This window comes from Pelecanus crispus, chromosome 12, assembly GCF_030463565.1.
Source record: "Pelecanus crispus isolate bPelCri1 chromosome 12, bPelCri1.pri, whole genome shotgun sequence".
NCBI lineage: Eukaryota > Metazoa > Chordata > Aves > Pelecaniformes > Pelecanidae > Pelecanus > Pelecanus crispus.
In genome coordinates, this window is record NC_134654.1 from 25,934,672 (window position 1) to 25,953,797 (window position 19,126).

Below are 19,126 nucleotides of genomic sequence, written 5' to 3' on the forward strand. Positions count from 1 at the left end.
ATGACAATTATTTTAAATTTGGAATTTAAAGATAATAAATATACTTTATAATCTACTCATGAGATTCTACCACGGATTAAATACTCCATTACTGATTTTTGCACTGTTTCTATGCAAATGTTGATTTAAGGAGTTATGTGCAACCTGAGTAGGCAACCAGTGTAGCCGTTGTAGCTATCACCAAGTGAGCCCCAATGCAGAACCTTTTCTGCTGACGATCAGCTGAGAAATCAAAGAAAACAGCCAATTTTCTATGGTACATTTAAGAAACTCTTGTTCGATGTGTATGTGCATGTGAATTGTGCTTAGAAGAGTTGAAGAGTTTGCTCATTCGAGGTAAAAGCACTTTAGATGCTATACACACAGTAAGGTCAATGACAGATTTTGGGGAAAGAGAAATAATTAATTGAATCAAAGAGGTCAGACATTTTATTTGGGATCATACATACACACAATTAGTTCACTGACTCAGCAAGAGGCTGAAGAGCTGAAGGGACTGGGAGATTTGATCATAGAATCATAGAATCATTTAGGTTGGAAAAGACCTTTAAGATCATCCAGTCCAACCATTAACCTAACATTACCAAGTCTACCACTAAACCAATTAAGGTATCTAATTATTTTGGATTAATCAATGGTTTTCTTGACATAGCTACAAAACAACAAGGGTAACCTATGTCTTTTGTGTAGAAATGTCAGGCACGCACTTTTAAACTTTTCTATTCCACAACACCCCCTCCTGTTTTGTGTCCTTGGGATATGACATAGACAACCCATGAAACATGAGCAATATTGAGCCTACTAGACGTTTCAAAGTGAACTCAAAATCACTCTGTTATCTACAAGGATATACTTGAATAAATTTTACTTAGAAATACTCAGAAACTGTGGCTAAAATTGGCTCTGCAATTATTCAGCCTGCACCTGCAAATTTCAGTCTCATTTTACCCGCTCATGTTTCTGACACCCACTATGGAGCTACAAAAACACTGCTCAGACTCAAAAGCTACTTCTGATTTGTTGACCTTTAATTTCAGAGTGGCAAACATTTCTCACTAAGCTTTGAGTGGAAGCATTTTTTTCCCCAAATATTGATCCGAATGAAGATGTAAAAATAGATACAGCCGATATCCAACTAGCAGCAATTAAAACGAAGAAACACATCTCAAACAACCCAGAGTTATCTCCCGCTGCTTCTGCACCTTTACTTTTCTAGCCCAGACTCTCCCGCGGTGCTGACCCAACGGGTCTGTCCCCTGTGCCACGAGGACACGAGCCAACCTCAGGGAACTTCTGGCATCTCCCGCTTCTCCTCCGTGCTCCCTCAGGCTCTGCTGGGCCAGCTTGAGGTTTTTAATGTGCATGGATGAGCAAGTGTGTATGAGGCCGGGCTGAGAGTTGGGGGTGTTCAGCCTGGCGAGGAGAAGGCCGCGAGGAGACCTTACTGCGGCCTGGCAGTGCTGAAAGGGGCCTACAGGAAAGATGGGGAGAATCTTTTTAACAAGGCCTCTTGTGACAGGACAAGGAATAATGGATTTAAACTAAAGAAGAATAGATTTAGACTAGACATAAGAAATTTTTTACAATGCGGGTGGTGAGGCACTGGCACAGGTTGCCCAGAGAGGTGGTGGAGGCCCCATCCCTGGGAACATCCCAGGCCAGGTTGGACGGGGCTCTGAGCACCCTGGGCTGGTTAAAGCTGTCCCTGGCACTGCAGGGGCTGGGCTGGGTGGGCTCTGAAGGTCCCTTCCAGCCCAAAGCATTCTATCATTCTAAGTAACTATTTAGCTACGTATGCATGTGTATTTGTGGGGGAAGAGCGCTGGGCGTAGCGATGGCTGCACAGCTGGGTGCGGCGGGCCCGGCTGGGACAGCCGCTGCCAGCTGCGTGAGGCGACATTAATCACTTCAGAGAGCGATTAAGGCTCAGGACAGCGACCGCCCTTCCGCCGTCCAACAGGGCCACCTTCCATGCACAACTGTACTCTCTCAAGCCCAAAGAGTTTCTTCCCTACGGGCTCCTGGGCACGACCAGCTCCCCAGACTCCACCGCCCCCCCCGGCCCTCGGCGCTCTCCTCACGGCCGGCGCTACCGGCTGCCCCAGGCTTCCCGCCCCGGGCTGGGGCCGGGCCCGGCCGCCGCCTCGCCCGGCGACCCGCGGGCCGCCCGCGGAAACGGAAACGCGCGGGGCCGGCGAGGGCCGCCGGGAGCGGAGGTGGGGTCGGTTTGAACCGTTGGCCGCTCGGCCGGGCCGGCCTTTCCCCGGCTGAGGGGGGCCGGGAGCCGCCGGCCCGGCTCGGCCCCCCCGTCCCCCGCAGCCGGGCCTGGGAGCCGCGGAGAGCGAGGTAGCGGGGGCGGCGGGTCCCGAGGGGAGCGGGGCGGCCTCCCCGGCGGGAGAGGGGCCGCGGCTGCCGGGCGAAGCTGGCCGGGGGGAGCCCCGCCGGGCCGCGGGGCCTGGCTGCGGCATCAGAGCCCGCGAACTCGGCCACGGCAGCGGCGGGAGCGGGAACAGGGCCGGGGCCGTTCGCTGTGGCAAACGGCTGCAGGAAGCGGCTCCGGGCGGACGCGGGGCTCCTCGCAAGCGGCTTGGTGAAGCAGCTGAAGGACGGGAAGCAGGGAGACGCTTGTTGTCGCCCTGCAGGGAAGGCGGCCGAAGCTGGGGCCGGGCGGGGAGGGCCCCACTGCTCGGGGGTGCGCCGGGGCTCGGCGGCGGGGAGGGCCCCAGCCGCCTGGGCGGGCTGCCGGCTCGGCTCGGCTCGGCTTGGCCCGGCCCGGCTGGGCAGAGAAGCGTGCCAGCTGCGAGCTCGGAAGCACAGAAAAAGGTGCATACTGGGACATCAATGACAGATGACCTTGGATAAAGAGCTCTTGTTTGGCTGTCTCTTCAACACTCCATCAAAAACCAGCTCTGACATCTGTTGGTTCTGTTACTTTGAACTCATAGGCCTATTTGCTGGCTTTTCTCCTTTATTTCCCCCCCTCTTCTTTAAAAACCCCCACTAATTCTAAGGAAGAAAAACGTGAATGCGGCTATGGCGTTAATTCAGGTGTTTTATGCAAATTGTGTGTAATTGAATACCTTTTTGTGCGGTTGACTTTATTTTCAAATCTCTACAAGCACATTCTTGTAGATTACACTGAACACCTGTTGTTGGCAAAGACTCGCTCTTGTGTTTGTGTTTATTTGAACCTAACAAAACATTCAGTTTTATTTTCTGTGTAGTTCCAAAGGATGTCTTTGCATAGCCTAAGATGAACAGAGACAAATCTACGGCGGTATTTGATGTTTTCTACTTCCGTGTGAATAATTTTGCAGGTTACTCTGTGTTCTTTCAAAATGAATGGTGAAGAGGAAGTATGGGAAAAACTAGATGCAGAATTTGATCACTGTGTTGTGGATATGAAGCCTCACGTTCTAAAACTACAGCATAGGTCAGGTAAATATGGTAAAATGTGCGTATAGAGAAACGCTCACAGGAACATGTAGGGTACTGGTAATTATTATGCGTACTTGTGTCGCTTTCTTTAACCAGACGCTTAATATCTGACCTTACAAGGCACTGTTTGGGGGGAGGGGGTTGTACAGCTTCTAAAGTTGGATTTTTTTAGGTACCTGTTGCTATTGTTTGAGCTTATCTGTCTTATCTTGGTGATGTAAGTGTGCTTTTGCGTAAATACATTAACTTCTCTATTTTTAAAAAAATTAATTCAGTAGAAACTAAAAGCTTCTAGAAGGCATTGTTTTTGAGGTTGCGCTTAAAAATTGCAAATATTTTTTAGAGATAAGGTTTTTAAGATTTGGCTTAGGAATGTGTAATAATATAAACATCAATTAATAAACGATGGCTCATAAATCTAATGATTAGGACAAACTGTTATTATTAAAGGCACGAACCTTACAAAGACTTTGCTTTGTAAACATTTAATGAAATGAAGAGTTTAATCATCTGGTAGCAAAGCTTGTGTAAATAGAGGCTTTTAAAATGAATGAAGATTTGTTGTGTATTTAAAATAGTAACACTCATGCAAGCTGTACACTGTAGTTAAAGGCAGCTCTTGCAGGGAGTTCAGAATTCCTGGTGACTTAAAGTGTTCTGTACTTATTAGAGATCGATTCCCAACATGCTATTTCTAGAAGTCATGTAAACTTCTGGTAAACTTGAATTCATAGAAAATATCTGTGGATGACAAATTTGAACTATTGTTAAAGACTTGGTTTTAGTCTGGGTATTTAACCATTTTTTTTCATTTGGCTCAGTCAGGGTTTTTTGTTTGTTTTGCTTTAAACTTTTGGATAGAAGGGAAACATCTAAAAAGTTGGTCACCAGTAATGGCTTCTGTTATTTCTATGTGTTTGTTCTGAAAATGTATAGTGATTATGTGTATCTATATTTTTAGAACGACAAAGGTGTGCACTGTGGATTAAAAAACTATGTGAACCCTCTGGAGCAGGCACAGGAATAGTGGGAAGGAAGAATCGGAACCTCTATGCAAAACTTTTGCTCCATATGCTGAAGCGAGGTGTGCTGGAAGGTCCTTTTACACATAAACCAGAACCAGGAATACTGAAAACTTTACCTTCATACATGGTGGGTGTAACTTCTCTATAAGACAAACTTGCTTAAATCTGTTCTGAGAATACTTTTAAGTCTTTGATTTGGCGTGACTTTGAAAAACAATTCTGTATGAATTGAGTGGAATTGCATGTGGTAAATACAGGCATTTATGTCGTATATCTTGTAATTGGTGTTGGAAAAAACCTTTCAATGTGCAAAACCTTTTATGAGATGTGTTTCTTCTTCAGAATTCAGGTTCTAAGAAGGCTAATAAAAATAGGTGTTCTGAAGGAGCAGAAAGATAATTTTTGTCTAATTCTTTGGAAGGACATAATAAAAGACCCTGGAGGCTGTATTTTGTCTTAATCAGCAGATAGTTCTTCTAAAAGGAAAAATGTGCTTAAATGAGGTGACTTCAGTAGTCTGCCATTGTGGCTTTTGCTACACACTCCAGCTATTTAAACTCTATGAAAGAAAAAGTAACAGTATTTCACATAGATATTGTTAAACTTGCAGTTTGTTTTCTGAAGACCTGAATATTCTGTGTCAATCACTGGAATCAGCTTTAGTGAGATAACAGTCCTAATTTATGCTAAAATTACCCATACTGAAAGAAGTCAAGTACTGGAAAACATTTACACCATTGCCTGTTGTACTAAATTCCATGGGTTGGGAAGGTAATATTTGCACACCTCACTGACTTCACTGGAAAAAGAATTTTTATGCTGCAGATATTCCAGCAAGGAATGACATTAACAGTGTAAAGAATGTATTTGTGTAAATATATTCTAGTGTTGATTTTGTATTTATTTTAATTACAGTCAATTTATTTTGATGAGCCAAATTCAACAAGAGTTCGGAGTAGTAGTCCAGACTGCTTACCTGACTGGGTGATGGGAGAACTAGGAAACAGTGAATCCAAGCATGAGGAATCGTGGAAGACATCTTCTAAAGAGGAGTCATCTTTAGCAACACCACTTACATATGGGTAAGACTTCTGTAGTTGCTTTATTCAGTATTTGATTCATATTTAATAGATGTTTGATTTGATAAGCCCTATATATTTGAATTTGTATGTATGAATTTATTGCACTTCCTCACAGACTCATCTTGAATATGGCGTTTGTACTTTGTATACAGAAACTGTGGTAATAGCTTCTAACTTAATGATAGCTTTTATACTTTTCTGTTATTACATCCCTCCATTATGTCTTCTGTTAAGTCTTCTTCCATGTCCCATAGCTCTATCCTCTTTCCCTTCCTCTTGTTCTCCTTCCCCTTTAAGTTACGAGACACTTTGCATGGAAAATCAAGAGGCCAAACTGATAGTTTGAGAAATTTAGCAGCAGCTGAAGGAGGGCTTTACAGTAATTTGGACTATAAGTTACTGTGGGGTACTCCTGACTTGTACAAAGAGCACATTTGCTAACATAGAAAGAATCACTTTCTGCTTTTTTGCACCATGATCTCTCTTTATGTTAATACTCTCTGTAGTCTTGGTAACATCCTCTGTAGACTTCAAAAGTAGATAATAGCTATCGTTCTGGCATTCTAAATATCTATCAAATAAGCTGGTACTTTGGTTATGTTTTTTAGACCTCAGATATTATGGTGGCAAAGCACAGTGGTCACAAGGCAAGAGACAGAATTCATACAAAATTACTTCACTGGGAGAGTGAAGCACAGACAGATGTGGACAGGCAGTAAAGAAGAAGTGATGTGGTAAAAGACTGTATAGAGGCAGAAGATTCTCAGGCCAGGTTTCTCTTAAAATAGATCAAAACCATTGCTGTCCCCTTGGAGTTCTTGTACAGTCCTGCTTTCTGCATGCTGATGTATGGAAACTGGAAAGTGGTATTAATGAAGTAAGCTTCATTAATCTTCGCTATTTCTATACTATCCACTATAAGTGGATTAATCTTCACTATTTCTATACAGTTCAAAATAAAAGGAATGTACAGTAAGCAGTGACAAAAAATGTGGGGAGAGTAAACACGTAATATTAAAAAAAAAGTTGTAGTCTAAGGTCATAATGCTGAAAGGAGCTTTTATATCAAATAGTTTTTAATGGCTTTTTTTCTGTAGAGAATAAAAATATAAACACACATACAGATGGTGGATTTAAAGGATGTTCTATCATTGTTGCTCACAGGTTTTTTAGAGGAAACAGAATAGTGGCTCCCTGCAGATAAGCAAGTTTTGCTCTTCTGTGACAAAGGCAGGCAAGTTAGATGCGTACAGAGAAAGAGGGATTTGATCCATCTTTTTGCGAGCATGTTAGTTCTTATTAAACACTTCTCTGTTTGTCTTGTGTTTCATCATGGCTTCTTTATGAAATAGCAAGATTTCTTTGTATTTCCCGTAAGCTTCACAAATCTTGGATTACAGAGGGTCAGACTGGACCAGCTATACTTGTTAAAACTTATGAGGCTAAAAATCAGAGCTGCTGCCTGTGGGATACTCTGCCATGTGGTTTTGTTCTACTGTGTGGGGGCGATTGTTTGCAATGACTCCATCCTTGCCTGAACAATCTCTCTCTGAGTTTGATTTAAAATGTTTTGATTTATATCATGCTGTCTGCTACAAATACATGTGCTTTGTTGGCGACTAGCACCCCCTATGCCTAGATCCTGCTTGTTTGTCATTAGGCTAACGCAAACATTTCAGTGTTGCTTATTTGCAGCTGTACAGCAGAATCCTGAGTATCTGTAGTGGCATCTTGTTAGGGCAATCCATTGGACAGTCTCTTTTTGTAGGTTCGCAGGAGCCAGTGAGCTTAAGCTGTATCCTTAGTTCCAGTCAGCTGAATATAGAGCTGTTCACAGAGCAGGTAAAGGGATGAAATGTATCGGGTTATTAAGGGTTGTTTTCCTCTTGGCTTAGAAAAATGTCCCTGCAGTACTGAAGGTGTGCCAAGCTGCTCAGCTGGACACAGTTGAAAATCATAGGCTTTATCTCTGTCCTATTTTTTGGGCATCTTAGGTAAATTTTATTTTAATCTACTGTCTGTTCTTAAATATTTATTTTTTTTCTATTTTTCTTTGCAGTGCAACTTTGCACTGATTATCAAGATCTGTGTTCCTTTTGTTTTTTTCTCGTGTAGCTGCATTTCAGTCATGGATGGAATTGCCTCTCACTCGTTTTGAGGTTTCTAGTTAATGTTTAAACTCTCTGAAATCCTTGGTGAAAAGAGCACTCTTAGAGGTAGGGCGTGCATATTATTCAAAGCTCAGTAAGCTCTGTACGAAAGGAAGTAAGTGTTTGCTCTATTTCTATATGAAACTTCTGGTTTCGTTTCATTGCATTATAAATATGCTCTCAGTTTTTGTTTCAGAAGTCTAATGCTTTTTTAATGTGTTCACTTATACTTTTCATAAGCGGTTATCATTAGCTGTTCACTTTTTTAGGCACACTGATGTTTATGCTATATATCACAGTGCCATCTTGCATTTTTTTTAATTTTTCAGCTGTGATTTGGATAGATGACGCATAGGCGCTCTTGCAAGTTACATCATGTTGATACTGAGTATCTTGAAACTTTTCCTCCTAACATATCCATTAACTGTGTAATTCTAACAGTCATTTAAACAGTTGCTCTTAGGACTGATGCCTCTCTCTGAGTCCTACAATGTTAATACTAAGGGGTCTTCTGGTTGCTTATGCTCAAATGCTCTGATATGAACCTGCGGTTTCGATAGCAGACTTGAGGTTTAAGAAACAAAGGCAGAGAATGGAGAAACTGCCAGCTGTGTTACCGTATTACTGCTTTAGGCTTGGTGGTACAAAGAACCGTTGGGTAGAGCTGTCCAAACACCCTCAATTAAAAAAAACTTGGTTTGACCTTATGAAAACAAGGAATGTTTTATGCTTTAGAAATGCTTTTTGAGACCTTGGCTAAATCTATGTCAGATAATGTTGTGCCGTATCAGGATACCTGGTATGGATCTGATCAGATTGTCTTGGTCGCTTGGAGTAGCACCATCATGATAAAGTGTCACTCTGGGTATTGGAAACAACAAAGCAATATCAGCACAACTCTCCACTCTGGGGCCTGATCTAGCATATTGATTATCTCTACAAGGCCATATTTGCGGCATAACAATACACCTAATTCCTCTGAATTCCTTACTTGTACTGTCAGCTGGGGTGTTATTTGAGTGGGATGAGGCAGCATGCTCCTCCCTGTGCATCCAGCTGGTGCTTGTCCCTGTTGGAGGAAGGCTGAGGTACAGTTCTGCCTACTCCCTCCCTTGTATTCTTCACCATATTTTTTCTCTCTTCGCTACCTGTATAGTAGAATATTGGAACTCTGACCCCTTTTCCTATGCAGTATCTCAGCCTAAGATTCAGCTTGGTCTGGCAAAGTTCCCTAGGATGTGGGTGGGGTAGTGAAGCTTTATTTCATTTACTTTTTCTCTTTTGTCCTGTGGGACTGTAGCAATGCCTACACTGGTGATGACCAGATGGTTCCCAAGGCTCTGGTGAGTTCTCTGGAGACCTATAGTACATGTTATTTCAGGCCAGGAGAGGCAAGTAAATGTGATGGAAGAAGTTACTGGTTTAAAGAAACCTGGAAGTGGAACTTAGCTGTACAGGCATGGCTCTGCTAATGGGTACTTATACCAAGAATGGTGCTGTGTCTAAGGAAATCTGGATTTATGTGTTGGCAATTAGAAATTTTGACAGCTCTGTAGGTTACATAAATTAATCTTCATAGCAATGAGAAACTTATGTTAAATGTGTGAGTTATGCAGGAAGAAATACTGAAGGTAAATGTTCAGGTGTTATGTTTTGTAGAAATAGCTTATTTAATACTTATTTACATGTGCCTATATCAAGATGTTAACTATACTCAACGTATAGATCCTGTCTTTCTTTGTATTTACAGTTTTGAATGAGCTATCAGTGCAAGTAAAGATGTAAAGTACTAAATACTTCTGGAATCTGCAGTTGTAGAGAGAGCCAGCAGATGGTGATCTTGTTACGTTATACTTGTCCCTCTAGTCAGCCCGTGTACTGGGAAAACTGTATCCGTAGGCATGTAATATACGTAGCTGGATGAAAATTTTGCATTCCAACCATGACTCAATTCTTACAGATAGACTACAACATTTTCTTAGGGCAAAATAGATAATGTCAGTGAGAAATGTGTGAGTAATTTTTTGATGTTTATTTATCTCAAGATGCCCTCCTTGAAAAGAAGCAAACAAATGGAGAAGTTCTTTTCATAGTTATTTTTATCTTGCAATACACATACTTCTATGTATGAAGATTTGGGCTTTTCTATAAGAAGTTGTTTATCTGGCTAAATAAAAAGTAGATAGAGAAACCTTACTTGCAAACTAGGCTGTAAATGAATAAGAGCAAGCCAGCTGGTGCTAGGAAGGTGAAACATGAGAGAATTGGTTTTATGAATGTGTAGTTTGGTTTGAACAGAAAACTGGTCTTTCTCACCCTGCAGGAAAATTCTACTGTATGTTTATAGATTATGCCTGAAAAACATTGTTAAAGGTTAGTGTGTAGCTGTGCTATACCAGGAAGAACCAGTGAGTTTCCCTTACTTTGTTCCTAGTAGGAAATTATTTACTAATCTCCTTTATTAGCAGCAAATTGCTTCCTTCTCCCATGCTAGCTCACTGTTTTGGCTGAAGCAGGAGGTCACAGGGCTGGTGTCAAGACTCTGACCATTCTCCGCTCACCTGCCGTGGGAGGAAAAAGAAATAATCTTGTGATTTCTGGAGCCTGACTCGTATTAGCAGAAGGCTGGAAAAGGGAGTGAACGGGTCGTATATGCTTGATATGAGCAAAATTGCAGTCTGAACTTAATGGTCTTCTCAAATTTTGTTTATAGAATCAAGTAAAGCAACTTCCTTTTCAGTTGGTCTTCAAAATAGCAAATATAGAACTAAGAATATATCTAGACTTTTTTCCCCCATTTTGTCAATTTAAAAATATTATTAGTAACTTGGGTTGGTTTGAATATTTATTGATGTTCCTTAATCTCTTAATGATAGGGGCATGAATTCTGTTTTCTCTCATTTTAAACAATTGGGACTTTATTGAATTGTTAGGTAACCCGAGTATTGTTCAGAAAAGAGGTCTGATAAAAGTGCAGATTTACTGACAGGCAAAGATTTGTCCACTTTTAATGAAAGATAATTTTGTGTCAAATGAAATCTTGGTAAGAAACGTGTGATTTGGAATGCTAGAGACAGTCATTGTATTATTATATTTCTTTTGATCTTTTTTACCTCTAAGTCTTTGCTTATCTAAACTATTTACTGCTTTGTAATTGTTATTTTGCATCCATGTATGTTGTTGGTATTTATTGGTGCTGGAAGGGAAGGTATGCTCCCAGTTGTTGTATTTCACTGTTCCCTGCTGTTCTGATGAAAGCTGGGGCGGTGTGCTTCATGAAAAGTTTGTCTGTGTTTGTCTTCCCAGAAGTGACTAGTTTACATTGTACATCTAACAGTTGTCTTTCTGTTCATAAACACTTCATTTGTCTCAGTGTCTTTTTGGCATAACTTACTGTCTAATTTGCTGCTGGATGGAAAGAATGAAAGGTATTTTAATGGTCTGACTTGATTTTAATACAATACAGCTAGTCATAGGAAGGTGAGCGCACTAACAGGAGATTTTAATTACTTTCATACATGTGGATTTGACATTGGAGTACATGCTGAAGGGCGTTTCGCTACTGTTTTGGATCTTTTTGCTATATCAGCCTATCTAATAAACTGTTATAATTTTTATTTTATTTTGTTCCAGGCTGTTCTTTTCTTTCCCTGCTCAATAGTTGAGAAAGGTCTGTTGACCAGGTCCATCAGTGAAGGTTATCTTCAACTACCTGCTATTCTTAATTTCCTTTTGTTCAAATGCTTTCTTTATGACAAAAGCTTTTCCAAAAAATCCCTTTTTTTTTCTCTACTGGGCAGAGTGCTTATTCATGCTGTACTTGTATCCTGTCTTGCGGGCCTTTCTTTACCATCCACCCCTATATGCCACTTTAGTCCATAAAATAGAGCTGAAATTAAATGCAACTAATACAGTCTTTATGACTTGTTTCTTGACTTGTTTCTTTGACATGTTACTCTCCATCCTGGCCTTTCAAGTCATTGCTTTTCTGCTGAGCTGTATGCGTCGTTCTTGCCCTTTTCTTTCTGGTTGTATGTTATATGAAGATACACCTTGATCTAACCTCATATTTTTTTTGGCCTTCCCAAAGTCTTCTCGCCTGTGGTGCAGCCAACCATCACCTTCATTCCTTTTTTTTCTCTGAGTTGCTGGACTTTATCCTACACTGTCTCATATGTTTAGCAATTTTGTTTCAAAAATGTTCTCTTAGATCAGCCTTCTCAGTTAACATAGATTTATTCTAAAATCTGTTGCATGATGTTGGGTCACGTAGTAACGGAGAAATGCAAAGAACGCTTTTTAATATACTGTGAAGTACGCAGTATTTCTGGTGGTTTTGTTGGTGTGGGGTTTTTTTGGCTGTTGTTTTTTTAATGGAATGTTTAAGGCTTTTGTTTGCCTTTAACATGCCTTTAATAAGAAATTTTTCTTTTTTTAGTCTACTATTTTTGATCTTTGCATCTTGACAATTATTTTCGCTTGTGTGTTTTAAAAGATTTTATTTTAAGATTAACATCCTTTGTGTGCCCCAAGTTGTCGAAAATGAATTCTTCTCTTTTTGCTTACTCTTTTTGTTAATAACAGGGAAAGATTCAAGTACAATGAGAAGCCAGCATTAAGATCACATTCTATGAGTCCTCCTCACCGGACAGATGAAGATAACCTAGCCACATCACTGTCTGTAAGATGCTTCTCCTTTTTGTCATAAAACTTGCTCTAGTTTCAATGAATTGTTTTTATATATCCCCGTAAAGCTGTTATTTCTAATTGCACGAGTCATGATCCCTGTGTACAAGTGCAGACATTTGGGAAGGAGTGATAGAAACGACTAAAGCTCATCAAAATCTGCCCTCTGCAAGTGCAGGGGAAAAGAATTTCTTGTAGGATGCTCTCAATTCATCCTAATGGTTGACCTCTGTTTAGTATAGTGTGTTTAATGTCTGCTGCATTGTTTTCCCTAGGCTTGGCAAACTGACTGTATTGACATCATCTTGTATTTTGCAAGAGTAGATTAAAGAAAGCTGCGTAGATGTCTTTGGCTCTGTCTAATGATGGCTGACCTCTGAAAGAGTGAATTTTGGACAGTTTGTTTTATCAAACTTTCCACAACTAGCGTTATGGATGATGGAAGGACACTAGACAGACTTTGTGTAAAACCCTTTTAGTCCAAAATATTTAATGATATTGTATGTATAATAGCAAGCATTTAAACTGAAAATCACTCCTGACAAGTATATGTTATCAACAAGTATGCTGTTTTCCTTCATGAATGTGTTCTGTAGCCTTGTAGTGTCCAGTCTTTGTTACTGGAGAGGTCTGTCTCCTGTAGTTCCTTCACCATAGCCAGAGGATCTATAATAGCTCTCATTCCTCCATGAAACACTGAATTTGCTGTATGTATGCTGTAGGTCTGCTCACACTTATTTTTTTGATTGTATCAGAGGAACAGTTTAGAAAGATTACAGCCAGAGGTGGGCTGTTGACATCTGAGGAATTTGCATAGACTGTTCTTGCACTTCTTTATGGGCACAATCAAGAACTTATGAGGACATGAAGTGCATGTAGGATAAACTGGAAGCTTGCTTCTGAGGCCTGTCTTTCTCAGGAAATTTGTGTTCTGCTATGCATTTGGAATAGAGGACTAGCAAGGGGTTGCTTTATCATGGCAGGCTACAAACAGTGGGCAAAAATTGAATGTCTCTGCTCTAGGCTCTGGTTGGTGTGAATGTACTTATAATGTGTGTGTTGACTGTATATATAAAAATGTAATTTAGAAAAAGAAATGACATAATTAAAAATAAAAAATAAAAACAGATGCTGGATTTACTACATTTCTCCTTATTGGTTTCCTGTTTGTTTTGCTTGACTTAAAGAAGTATTTCTTATGGAACGGTTATTGTAAAGAAAAGGATTTCCTTCAGTTGAAACCTGGATTTGGGGCTTTAAAGTCTTTTGGTTTTTTTGTTGTTTTGTTTTGTTTATTTTTTTTGTTCCTGGCTCTGCCACAGGCTTCCAGGGCAATGTTAGACAAATCACTGCACTTCATTGTTCTTCAGCTCCATGTACTGGATTCTACTGTGATTACAGCTTTAAAAGGGCCTTTAAGTGAAATAATCCTCTCTTGCTTTGCCAAACAGTTTGATGAACGTTTGGCTGGCTGGAACAAATAGTATCTTGTTCTGTTGTTGGTGACACACAGATGTTCTGGCATAATTCAGGCCCAGGTAGAGGAACAGGGAGTCTTTTAAGAAACATTAAGAACTACCTCAACCAAGTATTGATTAACTGAAGTCAAAGCTCCATTCACTGTATGTTCATAATGAATGAGCAGATGTAAAAAAGAGGTGCTTGCATGCCAGTACACAAGCCTCTTGCTAACAAAACTTAATGAGACAAAGTAATTCACGCTTCAACATTCTGTTTCTCTAAATAGCGTTATATCTTGGTTAAGGAGAATCTTCTGTACCAGCTCCCCTATTTGATACACTAAATATGAACAGTAATTCTGTTATCCTACAGCAAAAATTTTGTTCTGAAAGACGTAGCCTTGAGCAACAGTAACTACACTCCTTACTGAATGTTGGAAATTGTTTCTGCGAAGAGGACCCCTAGCCTTGAGCTGGGCAGCAGCTACCCTGTCCTCTGCTTTTGCAGCTCTGCCCACTATAACTATTCCTGCCTTGTTGTGGTTTCCTTTAATTATTTTGGTTTTTATTTGGAGGCTGATCAGGTGATCTCTGATTTCTGGATTAGCCCCACAAAAAGTACTGTGGAGATGGATCATTTCTAGAATAAGTATGTTGCCTAAAGAATGGAGTAGTTTCATTTTTGTTTAGTAAACTCGCCCTTTGTAAAGGAGGCCGTTGCTTTGGAAATAAGTAAAATGAAGAACAACATTAAAGTGTGGAGGCAGGCTAATTTATCCTCTGAATTCCTTTCTTAGCACAGTATCCTCCTGATAACTGAGCTATTTAGATTAAACCTGTCAGAGGTATTGTCATGACACTATTAAGAAGTAATTAATTTTTTTAGACTATGTATCTTCCAGCTCTTCTGATATTTTGTTTGACTTTTTTATGTTCTAGGACCGTTGTCATAAAAAACCCATTTCTTTGGATGACAGTGACCTTGAAGCACGTCTCAATAGTTGGAATCTTGGGGTAAAATAAACTGAGTACATTACTTATTTATTGACTTGAAATGAAAACTACTTAGTGATGTAGTCTGCTTCTCTGAATTTAGTCAACAAAAATTTACGGAGGAGTCGTTCTTTTAGAAATGAATTGGTAAAGCTTGGAAAGGTTAATTATGAATACATGTCATCTTGAGAAGAAAACGTTAAAAATGCCTCATTTTTACACAATAATAGTCTTATTGTATTTAATATAGTTACTGATAAATCAAGCAAAATAATAATACCTGCTGGTCAAAACCAAGTGTCTGGTAGAAGTTCAGACTGTTTCTTGATAACTCAATAACATTATTTTGAATTTATGCTTGTATAAATGAAGGAAGAGTTTGGCTTTCTGTACTATTTTTTTTTTTAAGGAATACAGAGTTTGCAAGCCATTAATACAACTCAACATTTTTTTGCCAGTTTGCCTTGTTTTGGAAGTGTTCAAGAGGCTTTTCAGTGGTTAACCTCTTTCCTTCCCTTTTAATAATTAGAATCTTTAGACCAGCTCTGTGGCTCTTACTCATGGAAAGAATAGCATGTCTTTGCAAATTTGCTTTGCTGAGGAAAGAATCTACCATTGTGGAAGCTTCTGCAGTACTTTGGCCTATGTTCTTGTGGGGCCTTGGCTTTAGAATGTGTTTGTGAATATGGTGCTTTTGCTATGATGCTGAGATTTTTCCTGACTTTGATATATCAAAACTAAAGTATCTGAAAGAGAATCTACTGTGGGGATGGAATAAGGAGGAGTTCTTTCTTGGACAGCTCGACAACTTCAGAACTAGTGTTTATTGGATCTCAGAAAAAAGTAGAAGATATCTCCTCAAAGCTTTCCATGTTTACAGCTAGGAGGACTTTAATCTGTATTGAAATTTTTTTTTAGACTCTAAACCTCTTTTGTAACCACTTCTGTAAAAGCAAATCTATTTTCAAGCTATCATCTTTTCCTAGGATTTGAACACATCCTCTATATTTTTGGGCTGGTGTAGCGCAAGAGGTAAATACAGTGAGGCAGAAATACATTTTTATAAGGAGAGATTTAAAAATTGCTAGGTAAGATCGAAGCAAATCTGTGTTCATCATTGATGTTTGCATGTACAAACTTAATATGTGGGGTTTGATCTGTGTGTTGTTCCTGAGCGGTTAATCAAATCATAGAATGATAGAATGCTTTGGGTGGGAAGGGACCTTCAGAGCCCACCCAGCCCAACCCCCTGCAATGACAGGGACAGCTTTAACCAGACCAGGGTGCTCAGAGCCCCGTCCAACCTGGCCTGCAATGTTTCCAGGGATGGGGCCTCCACCGCCTCTCTGGGCAACCCATTCCAGTGTCTCACCACCCTCATTGTAAAAAATTGCTTCCTTATATCCAGTCTAAACCTACCCTCCTTTAGTTTAAAACCATTACTCCTTGTCCTGTCACAACAGGCCTTGCTAAGAAGATTGTCCCCGTCCTTCCTGTAGGCCCCCTTTAAGTACTTAAAGGCTGCAATGAGGTCTCCTCGCAGCCTTCTCTTCTCCAGGCTGAACAACCCCAACTCTCTCAGCCTTAATATTTTGGACCGGAAATATTTTGGACCTAGACATATTGGATTAATTTAAATTTTATTTTAATTTAAGGCTACTGTTATAATAAGACTTTATTCCCATGGTTGTGTTTTCTGTGGTATTAGTCCACGACAATTCCAAGGTCGTGGTGAAGTTCCTTCTCTCTGTAGCTATATTCCGCTGTATTTTTTCTGTTGTGTTGTTTTGTCTTTTTTTTTTTTTAACCCTTTCTCGTGTACCACCAAATCTTTAACCTATGTGATTAGGATTAATATCCTCATAACAATTTAATTTTATTAAGATCACTTTTATTTTAATAAAGAGGTTTTTTTTCTTTCTCATTTTCTGCTTATTCTCACGGGTTGGAAGCTCACTCAGTGTCTGGGAGAGAGGGCAGCTGAAGTTAGGAGGGATGAGAGCTAGTTTATAAAGAAATACTTCAGCTTTGTTTCTTTAAAAATGAAGTCATGTATTTTCATGTTGTCATTTTAATCCATTACTGAATAATCCTTATTCTTCATCATCAGTTCAGAAGGATATGACAGCATTTAACAATCTTGCCTATTACACTCAACATTTTGCATTGAGAGCTAAGTTCTCTTCAGTAAAAACATAAGTGATAAGAGAGAAAGTAAACTTTTTTGTGTCCTTCTTGGTGTTTCTCTTGCTGTTTTGGTGCCTGTTAGCATTCTAAATGCTAATTGCTTCCTTGCTTTACTTCTGAGAGAGAAGGAAGTCTTGACCTTGAGACAATCCAGGAGCTGCCTGACTGCTTTCTCCAAACTGAAGGTGGAGATGAGTGAAAATGTTAGTTGGAGTGGTATTGCTGCTTGGAGCTCCTTGTGTTTTATAGACTAATACAAGATCGATTTCTGGCACTTCCAGACTTAGATGAATGTATTTTTCAGGAATTGTAGTTTTGTAAAGTGGGCAGAGTGGATCTCCAGAAAGCTCTTCAATAGCAGTCAACTCCAATTTGCGAAAGCGCTATGCAGGTGTCTGAAACAAATGTGCAAGCAGTCACTTGCAGATTTTGGATATTTGGGCTGTATAAATACCTGGATTATATGAACAGATAGTTGTAATACCTTGAGCTTTTAAAGCTGCTTTAAGGGGGAAACTTGCTCATGGCCATTTTACAAATTGTTCCAATTGATGCTGACAAAGAATCTCTTTATATCCAGCATTTTTATATCAGTGTTGATCTGCCTGCTTGCTTATCTCTTTAATTTTATTTGTTTTTTATTTCTTTTTCTAATTGAAATTCCAGTTTGCAATCATGTTGTGTTGATAATGGATGGTTATTAAACTATGATGATCCTCCACTGATATGGGAGCTCTCTTGGATAACAAATTGGCTACCGTGACACATAAATCAGTTTTTCAAGTCTCCTCTCCAGGGATGGTAATTAAACAAGTCGCTAGCGAGAGACTTTGATTGCCTGATAAGACTTGTTGGGAGTTACCTGACAAAGAGGATTTGAGGTTGTAAAAGAGAGGTCTGTAAGTGGTTGCTGTTGAACAGTGTTTCCCCACTATGGATCACAGCCTCCAGTGGGTTCTTAAAGGGTCAGGAAGTTTTAAGTAGAATTTCACACTTAAAGAAGAATATGTAATTATTAAAAATGAAAAAAAAAAAGCTCACTAATTGATGGCAGCATTTCAGAATCTGTAAGGTTTGAGTGTAAGATGTGACTGCTATTATTTGTAAGCATTTACATTGCCATAGGAGCATCTAGCTATCTTTTAATTGCTAGCCACATTTGCAGACCATTCGAGAAACTTAATTTACAAGCGATCTCACCTCAGATACAGAAGACCCTTGACCCAAAAGAATGCTTCACTAGTGAGGGACAGTTAGGAAAGGAAATACAGAATGGTTTTCATTCTGAACTGCCTAATAAGGAACAGTTGTTATTTAAAATATTTTCAAAATTTCCTTAGTGTTTTTTTTTGTTTGTTTTACTTGTGTGCCAAAGAATAAATGGTGAATCGGGGTTGCTAGTCTGGCAAAGTATGTGTGCTTCTGTACATTTTTCTTGCAGTGATGGGGATAGAGCCGATTCTGGGAATTTTCAACAAGTCTGTGTACAAGGATTTTTCTCAGTAAGAATCCTTGAAATTTTAAGAAGCTATTCATATTTCAAGCACGTGTATATGGACAATATCCTTTTATTCAAGAATCTGCAAATATCTAGATAGGTGCTCTACATAAAGGTGAGAAAAGCTTAGCATCTTCCAGCTCTGAGTTGCTGCTAAGCCTTCACTGTTCCAGTATAGGCTTCTGTGGATTATAATCACCAGTTATAAACTGTTAATTTATTTTTACCCTTATCTTTTGGGCTTCTACTTCTTTGATATATTTTAAATTTCCTCTTCGTCAAAGGTCGTGTATTTTTAAGGTCACATACTGAATGTGTTTTCACTTTTTATGATATGCTTGCATCAGTGGCTGAGATTTTTTTTATTATTAAAAATATTGTGAAAAGTTTGGGAAATAATTTTCTCATTTCTCTACTAAACAGAGAGGTCAAAGCTTAATAGACTGTAATATGGAGGCTTCAGATATATTTGTTATTAGTAGTAACAACATTTTCTACACGAGAAGTAAGACTGTTGCATTACTTTGTTAATATTGTTGCTTCTCCTGAGCAGTGAAAGAATTTTTCCATTTGCCTTGCAGCATTCCTGATTATCTCTGTCAAATAT

The 19,126-nt window shown here is 39.5% G+C and overlaps 1 protein-coding gene across 1 annotated transcript in view; it reads left to right on the plus strand.

Annotated features, from left to right (window-relative positions):
* The first annotated feature begins 2,314 nt into the window (after positions 1–2,314).
* The window catches only part of CEP112 (centrosomal protein 112), a 182,915-nt gene continuing 166,103 nt past the window's right edge, over positions 2,315–19,126 (plus strand). Inside the window, exons 1-6 of the mRNA XM_075719938.1 lie at positions 2,315–2,346; positions 3,318–3,438; positions 4,400–4,590; positions 5,379–5,545; positions 12,280–12,376; positions 14,781–14,855. Of these exons, the coding sequence (XP_075576053.1) occupies positions 3,339–3,438; positions 4,400–4,590; positions 5,379–5,545; positions 12,280–12,376; positions 14,781–14,855 (630 nt within the window). The 5' untranslated portion in view covers positions 2,315–2,346; positions 3,318–3,338. The remainder of the gene's footprint in view (positions 2,347–3,317; positions 3,439–4,399; positions 4,591–5,378; positions 5,546–12,279; positions 12,377–14,780; positions 14,856–19,126) is intronic.